Consider the following 10362-nt stretch of genomic DNA (forward strand, 5'->3'; position numbering starts at 1 on the left):
ACAGCAACTTGTCTGTTCCCCTTCCCCCAATTCCCCGGCACTGTTGCCAACCCCCCAATTCCCCAATAAAAATCTTTAAAAAAAAAAAAAGGTAACATGGTAAGATGCAGGGTCTGACACCTACTATCTACAGACTTTAGTCAAATCTATTTCTTTATCTGTTAAATGGAGATAATAGTACCCACCTCTCAGGTTGTTCCCAGGATCAAAAAAGTTACTACATGTAAAGTGCTTAGAATAGTGCCTGAAGTACAGTAAATGCTCAATAGATTTTATAGCTATTAATATTTTATCATTCATTGGTCCACAAAGTTTAACTCACTGGTTAAAAATCTGGGCTTTAGGTTTTAAAACACCTGGGTTTGATCTTGGTTCTGACTCTTAGTGTCTATGTGCCTTTAAGTTGTCCTTACTTATTTCTTCATCTATAAAATGAGGATAAAATGAACTAAGCAGAGCCAGTGTAAGAAGTAAATAAGCCCCTGTGGAGAAAACATTCACCACAGCCTGAAACATAATAAATTCTCAAGAAATAGTAGCTGCTCGTATTGACATTTTACTAAATGCTCCAAATGATTTCTATATCCCAGAAACTTAAGGCCACTAAAAATAAGTTGGAGGAAGATAAAAATCAACATCAAGTATCATTTTCATAGTAATGTTAATTTATCTCTGTTCAAAGGAACACAATAGTGACTAATTACAAGAGGGCATAACAATATGTGTCCTAATGGGGAACTTCTGAACTTCCTCTTATCCCAATTTCAAATGTTGTGTATCACTGGTGGGTATGTATCAAAGGTGAAAATCCTTTTTGACATCTCATAAATGTGCTACCTGATCAACTAAATCATAAAGGCAAAAAATAGTAAAGCAATAAAATACTTAGCAATAACTTAACATGTCTAAGACCTACAGAGTAATCCTTTGTTAACTACGGGGCCTAAAAAGTATCATAGCCTAACCAATGGAGTTAAAGTGGCCATACCTAAGTGAGCAAAAGTTCTTAAAGACATCTCTTTCTATTTTTTATTTTATTTATTTTTTTAAAGATTTTATTGGGGAGTTGGGGGAGGGGAACAGTACTGGGGAATCGGGGGGAGGGGAACAGACAAGTTGTTGTCCTTTTGATCTTCAGTCTAGTTGTGGAGGATGTTGCTTCACTGGCCCATGTTGGTATTGTGATCATTGCGATGTTCCCAGGTGAGGCAGTCGCTCGCCAGCCTCTGGACGGCTGCTCACGCTGGCTGCTGGCCACACACAGTAGCTTATGGCAGCCCACTGTAGCAGGGGTTGCAGCCTACACTGTCACCGGCAACTCAAAGCAGGCCAGCTCCAGGTTGAGCTGCTGTTCACCATCTTAGCTGTAGAGGGCAGTGTCACTGGCCCTCAAGTGGGATCCGAACTGAGGCCCTGCTGCTCAGAGCTGGCGTCCCAAGCCAGCTCTTAACCAATGCGCCACTCGGCCGGCCCCAGACATCTCTTTTTAAATAAAAGCAGATTTATAGACGTTAACAATCCTTTCTCCTGAATCACATTCTTCAATCATTCAGGAAACTGCTGCTGAGAAGTGATCTGCTGAGTAGATTCTCTCACCAGTTTTTGTTATGGACTTTACTTCACCTTAAAGTTTTTAAATCAGCTACATTCCTGAAATTTAACACCTTTTACATTTGAATTTTCCCATGTTTTATCTTGGTGCATTTAAAAAAAATATGTATGTAACTAGACAGCATTTTAATAATTATTTCAGAGCTGTCCTCTAGACTGTTTTTCTAAGTAAGGTAAGAATAGGAACTGGTGTGCTGTTTTTACGGTTAAAGGTGCTGAGGTATCCTTGAATATTAGGGATCATAGATTTAAATTTTTTTTTTTTAAAGATTTAATTGGGAAATTGGGGGAGGGGTACAGACAAGTTGCTGTCATTTTGTTCTTTAGTCTAGCTGTGGAGGACATCGCTTCACTGGCCCATGTTGGTATTATCATTGCGCTCTTCCCGGGTGAGGCAGTCACTCGCTGGCCATTGGACAGCCGCTCATGGCGGCTCACGGCAGCTCACTGCAGCATGGGCTGCAGCCTAGCCATCGCCAGCAACTCATAGCAGCCCAGCTCCAGGTCGAGCTGTTGTTCACCATCTTAGCTCTAGAGGGCGCAGCGTCACTGGCCCTCATGTGGGATCTGAACCAGGACCCTGCTGCTCAGAGCTGGCACTCCCAAGCCAATTCTTAACCAATGCGCCACTCGGCCAGCCCTAGATTTAAATTTTTGATGTATAAACATACAAATGCTTTAATTTCAAGCTCATTGCTAAAGCTACAGTTTGCAAGAGGTTATAGTATCTTGGAAGTCAAAGAGGCAGCTACAAGAACAAAGGGTGTTCCACAGGGGTAAATGATGCCAACAAGTGAGTGAGGCTAACGCTGAGAACACTCCCCTGGCCATTAAAAGGTCGTCCAGATCCTGATCATACTTAGGTCCTCGATGCTCTTTCCCACCCTGATTACATCCTTACTGCCTTTTGATGCTGGTACAATAATAATCCATCCATTAGGTATACAATAGTAACCAATTATGTATCTGGGTCCTTGGTAACAAGCCCTTGCTCTGGCACTACTTAGTAGAATCAGGTGGAAAAGCTGATATGAGCAGAGGGAACAGAGATGGGCCTATAAGAGAAATACCTGTTTTTGCCAATTTGGATTTGTCTGAATACATGAAATTCTAATATTCATGATAGCTTTTTCTAATCAAGATTCAATATACATGTGCAATCACACAGAAATATTTCATTTATGGATATATTTATACCTATATATACTTATGTATGCTGGTCACAGGTAAAACTCTTTGATTCGCTAAAGAAACCATAAAACCTATAAAATACTATCTTTTTATTCTTTGGTCGAACTTGTTGTTACTTACCTCTGCACTCTTCATAGCTTTAAGAATATTCCCCACTGTATCAGTAAAGGTGTTAGCCAGTATTCTACCCAACTTCTTGTACAAGGAACCCAAACATACCACAGCAGCACTGTAACAACATTTAAATTAGAAATTAGCCATGAATGAAAAAACAAGAATAAAGAAAACTTAGAATATGTAAAGGTGACTAATTTTACTTTTAAAGTATAAAATTTTCCAGAATCTACTCCATTGTTAAATTCTAAGGCTTGACACCTAAGTATCAAATAATTACACTTTCAATAACCAGAATTTTAAAAAGATATATCTTCAATTAATCTAACTCTCAGCCCAAAGATTTCATTCCCTCAAAATTTTTACTTATTAGATAATCAAAGATGGTCTTAAAGATAAATGATAAGAAAAACAAGAAATAACGTTCTCATCAAGCTTGAAGTCTGAAAACTACTGGAAAATACATTCTGTTATAAGCTAAAAATTTGATCAACAAAAATTTCTATAAAATCACTATTGTGGAATCATACATCGCAAATGGACTCCTCTAAAATACAGATGATAAAATGAACTGAAGCCTATGGAGAAAGAAACTGCTGTTATTTATAGGATCTTACAAGAGTATTTATTTTTTTATATTATTTACAATTAATTTTCACTACTAATAACTAATAAACCAAAAGAACATCTAAAACATGAAGAATTTAAAATACCTTTTTCTTAAACACTCAACTGCTAAAATTTTAGTGAGACAGCTTTCATTCCCAAATCTAGACTTCAAATATGTCCAAAATACTTTTTAAAAGAACTGTTTCTCGATCAACGCGAAAAATGTTATAATTTTTAAAAAGTCAGATTTTTAAAAATGAATAAAACAATTTGTATTCAGTTTCAAAATAATTATCAAATAGTTTGGGTTATTTATAAAAATATTGCAACAAGGAAGCACTATTTTGTTTTATGTTCAGCTTTAATATTTAACTCACAGTTTAGTGGGAAGATAACTTGGAGAATCATCTTTACTACGAATAAGATCATTACATTTATCGATTGTCTCATAAACAGAGAATGTATCTCCGATACTATAAAGAATGCCTAGATTCTTAGCAAGGAGTTTGCGGGCAGGTGGCCCCGGGGAGCTGTTCAACAAAGATAGGAGCTGTTCAACAAGCCTCTTCTGTTTCTCTTTTATATCACTCTAGAAAGGAAGGTAACAAAATGACAATTTAAAGTCAACATAATCACATGTCATTCTCTAACACAGTTTTTTTCATACATTTTAAGAACTAAAAGTAAAAGGCTCTAGAAAAACGCAAAATTATTCTGACTAAAAGTTACAAGTAAGTTAGTGGCATGGTCATCACACCACCTGAACAGGTAGTATATTGTCCTGCTGATATCTCCACAAAACATATTCTGGACCACAATACACTGGCCTGTCTGTGAACAAAGCTCTATTTCTTTTATATTTTTCTTGTTATGTTTGAAAGGTAGAGCGAATTTGTATTTCAAATAGAGCCTCTTAGTTATTAAGACTCCACCCCGTATATATCTGCATATGCAGCGACATATAAACTATTACCAGAGCTTGTAATGATGACCTATTTTACCTAGGTCTTTTCTAAGTTTAGAGCAATTTTCTTTTCGCAAGCTTATGCATCTAAATGCCATTAATATTACTGCATTTTACTTGTCCGCTCTCTGAAAAAGGAATACAGACTATCATTACAATGGTAATAGTATTCAGGTGCTCACTAAGACCTCAACTTCTACAAAGAAATATTTAATTTAGTGTATGGATTCTTGTCTTTTGTTAAATTCTAAATGTCTCCATGAACAGTATCTTTGTGCCATTTTGCATTACATATGGTATTGTTATTATGTAGGAGCATATTCTTTTGGGAAATGTATGCAAAAGTATTTAGAAGTTAAAGTACCACCTCACATGGTTCAGTAATTAATCGCTCGATTAACTATGGCAAAATGTTAACAACTACTGAATGTAGATGAAGGGTATGAGTGATTAGTTTTTCTTTTTTAAACCCATTTCACAAGCTTTTAAAAGGGAATATTCAAACACTGTTCAGTTCATACTCCCCTTAAAGAGTCCACACCTCTTTTTAAAGTGAAACTCCCATGACATTATTTAGCACTATCCTGCACCAGGGCTTCATGCATATGGAGGTACATGAGGTCCAGAACATAATAAAAATAAAATCTAACACAATGTAGTTTGTTTAGATTTTGATATATTTTTAAGTAATATCAAAAATATTGGCCAATTTCTTCCTGCGTTTTTGAACGGAACAAACTTCTTCTAACATTTCATTATAAAGTCTTAATGAGGTCTAACATTTGAAAGCTAATTTAGGTAATTCTAAACAGAACTAGAAAAGCAAACCAAGGAACTAAACATTACCTGGCACTTAAAAACAAACAAACAAAAAACAGTTGTTGCAATTTTACCTACCTTGCTGGTTGCTAGCAAGAGCTTCTCCAAATATCTCAACCAATCAAAAATAAACTCTGCCTTCTGTACTTCGCCTAGTTGATTGTATGCTTCTTCATTCAGCAATAAGCTATGAGCTAATTCCATTCCTTGCAGAAAATTCTAACCAGTCACGATTCTTCTCATTAAACTTCAGTCAATACACCTAATGGGAAAAAAAACCATAATAGAGGAAAATAATATTTTAAAAGGTGTGAAAAAGGCAATCATAATACTGGAAATCTTCCACATAAGCGTATAAAGTATAATTAAATGGAGACATTTTTTATAACAACTCTAGGGTGAAGTTGGGAAAATCTCAATAATAAAACTCCTGTTTACACTGACACAAAATCCACCTTTGTATCTGTACTCCTTTTACAGATCGGGCAGGCAAAATAGAGTAGCATTATTGACATGCATATGCAAAAACTTGCTAAATATAAGACATTCCATTCAAATTCTGAAAATTTTAAGTTAATCTACTCCAGTGCTAGATTTTCAGTTTTCATCATAGTAAAAATGGGTCACGGGTACACATTAACAAATGACCAAATATCAGACTTCCTACTGAAATTCTATAGTAAATCTGGCATCTCTCTGGGCCTTTGCCTAGGTACACACTGTCATTTACCTAGAGATCCAAACCAGGAGCAGAGGGACTTATTTCCAGTAGCATCTGTTACCCCAGCCAGAGGCTAGCAGATTTAAGAGAGTGCCATCTCAACTAGCATAGTCGCCTTATCTTTGTGAGCCCTGTTGTGAAAGCAAACTCCTGTTTTTGAAGGCAGTTGGATGGATGCTGTCCAGGGACTGTAGCAATAAAGATCCTATCTGCTCTGACCCAGATCTAATATAGCCTTCACTTCTGCTTTAGCAAAAACTCAACAAAAGACAGAAGAAGGTCTTACTTTGTCTCTTTAAATTCATGAGCATCTCTTGGGCACACCCGAGTGCCTGCCCAGAACATACACAGAGTGTGCATACATATACATACAGTCACGTACAAACTTATAAGATGGCACTGTGACTATGGAATTTCTTTTATTTTTAGGAGGTGCATGCTCAAGTATAGAGCAGTAAAATAGCATGATGTCTGCAACTCATTTACATGGTTAACAGGTGAATGTAGGTGGTAGGTATACGAGTGATCATTTTACTATTCTTCAGTTTTTCTGTATTTTTTAAAAGATCACGATAAGTTGGAAAAATTAAGAAATTAAAAAAATCACAAGCTGACTTTAAAAAAAATCACTAGTACTACTTATAGGAGTGACAGCTATCATCAAGAACATTGAACAACAGAGAAGGACTATATACATAAAAGATAAGTACTCCTATTCACTAATGTACCTAAACTAAATTTGATACATTATAAATAAAACTCCAAGCTAAACAGAAACAGATCATTGGAACTGCACAGAAATACAGACAGACTGCTGCAGGTAACGAAACTAACAAAAAAAAAAAAATTAAAATACAGTTCGAATTCCCCTAAACAAAACTCAATTTTTTACAGAGAAGCCAGTAAGTAAAGATATATTAGAAAATCAGATGGGAGACACAGGGAAGGCTTTTCTTTCTTTCATTTTTTTCTCCCAGGGAGTTTACTGGTATAAAATTACCTAGAGTATCTAATTATTATGTAACTGAAAAGAGCCTCTTTACAAGATACTAGCCACAAACTTGTACTCTGTTGGCCAAGTTTGGCCTGCAATATATTAGGAAAAATTATTTACTACCATTTAAACACATGATTTTACATGAAAATCTGGGTCCACGTCCCCATATAGCAATGAATGGTTGAATCTAAGAGGAGCAGGGACTAGCCAGGCCACACTGCCACCTGCTGCCTTATTCATTTACATTATTTGCCAGCTTCTACAGGTATTTACGTTTTCAACTCCTACTCCTTATCTTACATGCATCCTCTGGCTTGGGCCAATGTTCTAGATTCTGACTATGAATCTAGAATATTTTGCCCCAGAGGCTTCTAAAAGACAGCTTTTACCCATCCACCACTGTCTCTTAAAGCCTGGTGCTGCTTTAGGCATCTGGGTTGTTCCCTCTCAATCAGTCCTACCCGCCTGCCCAATACCACCCATGATCTGGCACTGACAGTCCACACACACACACAAAAAAAGAAAACAAAGTATCCATTAGGTTAATTTCAGAAATGTTCATTTTGAGTAACAAGAATATAAACAATGGTGTTAACAAATTTACTTTTATAGAGACAACATGAATTTTCGCTTGTTTTTAAAAAAACCCCTCTCTCTCTTATTTATCAAACTGAACTGACCAAAACATACACAATTAAGGATAAAGTTAATAAATGCTAGAGATATAATTTCTGGAAGAAACCTACTAAGTACAGAAGGTGAAAAGCAAGTTTGCACTCAATATCTGTGATTGTGAGGGGAAAAAAAATAACCTTGATAACACAGAGAAAATTTCTTGTAACCACCAGGGCAAGTCAATGTCCTACCTTAAGAATCAAATTACCTTTTTAGAGGTCATTAGTACCGCTGAAGAGACATTTTTTTTCCTTAGGCAGCAGCAATATTGTGGTGTAAAATGATCTATCAAGAAGCAAAATAGCTAATACAATGCAGTAATAAATAATTCAGTAAAAAGCTTGAGATCATAAGCAGGGCATCAAGTTATCTCCAATGTCCTCAATACATTCCTCATTTAAATTACTCCTACAAGAAGGAGACAATTCATATTGGTAATCCCACATCTAAACCCCTCAAGTCTAAAATGCACTTGTGATCTCCACACATGCCCTGTGGATAAGAAGCAAATGCCTTTTGCAAATAACAGATGCTCCTGCTCTTACCTGAAGGTTCCCTTTAGGACGACGACTACAAATGCAGCCAATCTATTGTACATTTTAATATAACCACAACCTATGTCTATATATACCTGGAGAATGCTTATTTCTCTAATTTTCCATTTTTATATTTTTGTTGAGATTACAAAGTGATTAGTTTATTAAAAGTAAACATATATGGCAATGGATTTTTCAAAGTACAGTTATGCTATTTGAAAATTTTTTTCGTAAAACTGCTGCTCCCACTGTAATGCCAGCTGTTATTTCAGACAGAAGCTAGTATTTATTTACCACTTAATACAGTCTAGGCACTACTCTAAGTGCTTTACATTTTGTCCATGAGGCAGCTATTTTATTAGTCCTATTTTAAGATGAGGAAACTGAGGCACAGAGAAGCTAAGATTATGCCAGTCCTAATAGAATGTGTTAACATAATTTTCTCTCTCTAAGGTTTATAGACCTATTTTGGTAGAGATGGGAACATATGTTAAAATTTATGGCGGGGGAAAAAGTCTTCCTAATCTTTTTGGTCACTTCAGTTTCTTCAAATGATCTGTTATATCATTTTGAGGAGACAAAAGGAGGAAAATCACAAATAATCGGAGAACATCAAACACGAAATAAGAAATGTTTGTTGGACTGGTTTGTTAGTTTTCCTTTTCAGGGCACAAAAAGACCAATTTACAAAATGAATAAGCCACTAAGCAGTAAATGGAACTAATTCCAGAATGCATCACGTGCCTTAGTCTTTGAAATATGTCTCATACTTAAATTTCAATTACTTTTCTTTGGCTCACACATCTCTATAAAAAGATATCACAACAGCTTCAACTGAGCCACCAGTCTTTCTCATTTTGTTCAAAAAGCATAAAGTAAACCAAAAACACCTTCTCAAGAGTCTCCAACACTTCAGGAAACATACATAAATCTTAAAATCCAAACCTTTTGTAGAAAAAAAAAATCCAAACCTTTCAAAAAAACCCCACCAAAAACAAAACAGTAATTAGCTTTAATCTAGAAAGAAGATGGATCATTTTATCCTGACCTAAGATTTCCTTTGACCTGTGATTCAGGCGTTGCAAAATTGTAGGTTACAAAATAAGAACTCACTGTTACACAGAGCATTATGTCATACTTAAGATATTACCTAAGGAGGGCTTACCCTGGCAGAGAGAAGATGAAGGCTTTTTGTTACTGTACTTTAAATATCCCTAGGCGCAGTCCTAAGGTTGGTTTGCCGACACACTTAACCACTATACTTCACTAGTTTTAGGTTATGGATATTAAAGCAAATCATATATAATTTTAGAGTTCTTTAATACAATTTTATCTTGTGATTTAAAAATGTTGTCTGTTTTTATTCCATCTCTGAATCTGAAATATCTTCTTTCTGCAATAAACTCACCATTTAAAAATTCAGCTTAAAATAAAATACCACTTCCTTCAGGAAGCCTTTCATGATTAATTCCTATTCTTGTACTGTCTCCTCTTGGTGTAGCACTGTTTCCATTATTACATGTATGCTTCTTTTTTTTAAAAAGATTTTATTGGGGAATTGGGGGAGGGGAATAGCACTGGGGAATTGGGGGAAGGGAAACAGACAAGTTGCCGTTGCTTTGTTCTTCAGTCTAGTTGTGGAGGATGCTGCTTCACTGGCCCAAGCTGGCACCATCATTGCGCTCTTCCCGGGTGAGGCAGATTAGTTGCCAGCTTCTGGATGGCCGCTCACGCTGGCTGCCGGCTACACACAGTAGCTTATGGCAGCCCACTGCAGCAGGGGACTGCAGCCTATGCCATCGCCGTTGCCCTATGGCAGCCCAGTCCCAGGTCGAGCTGCTGTTCACCATCTTAGATGCAGAGGGCAGTGACACTGGCCCTCTCGTATGTGGGATCCGAACCGGGGCCTTCTGGCATCCCATGCCAGTTCTTTTTTTTTAAGATTTTTTTACTGGGGAATTGAGGGAAGGGGAACAGACAAGTTGCTGTCCTTTTGTTCTTCAGTCTAGTTCTGGAGGACATTGCTTCACTGGCCCAAGTTGGCACCATCATTGCACTCTTCCTGGGCGAGGCAGATCAGTCGCCGGCTTCTGGACAGCCACTCACGGCGGCTGCTGGCTACATA

The 10362-nt window shown here is 36.8% G+C and overlaps 1 protein-coding gene across 1 annotated transcript in view; it reads right to left on the reverse strand.

Moving 5' to 3' along the window:
- LOC109378074 (HEAT repeat-containing protein 5A-like) overlaps positions 1-10362 on the reverse strand; it is a 41640-nt gene that overhangs the window by 15725 nt on the left and 15553 nt on the right. The window contains exons 2-4 of the mRNA XM_019634543.1: positions 5387-5570; positions 3903-4114; positions 2923-3031 (exon numbers count right to left, since the gene is read on the reverse strand). Coding sequence (XP_019490088.1) covers positions 2923-3031; positions 3903-4114; positions 5387-5512 — 447 coding nt within the window. The 5' untranslated portion in view covers positions 5513-5570. The remainder of the gene's footprint in view (positions 1-2922; positions 3032-3902; positions 4115-5386; positions 5571-10362) is intronic.

Source organism: Hipposideros armiger, unplaced genomic scaffold, assembly GCF_001890085.2.
Source record: "Hipposideros armiger isolate ML-2016 unplaced genomic scaffold, ASM189008v1 scaffold_1723, whole genome shotgun sequence".
NCBI lineage: Eukaryota > Metazoa > Chordata > Mammalia > Chiroptera > Hipposideridae > Hipposideros > Hipposideros armiger.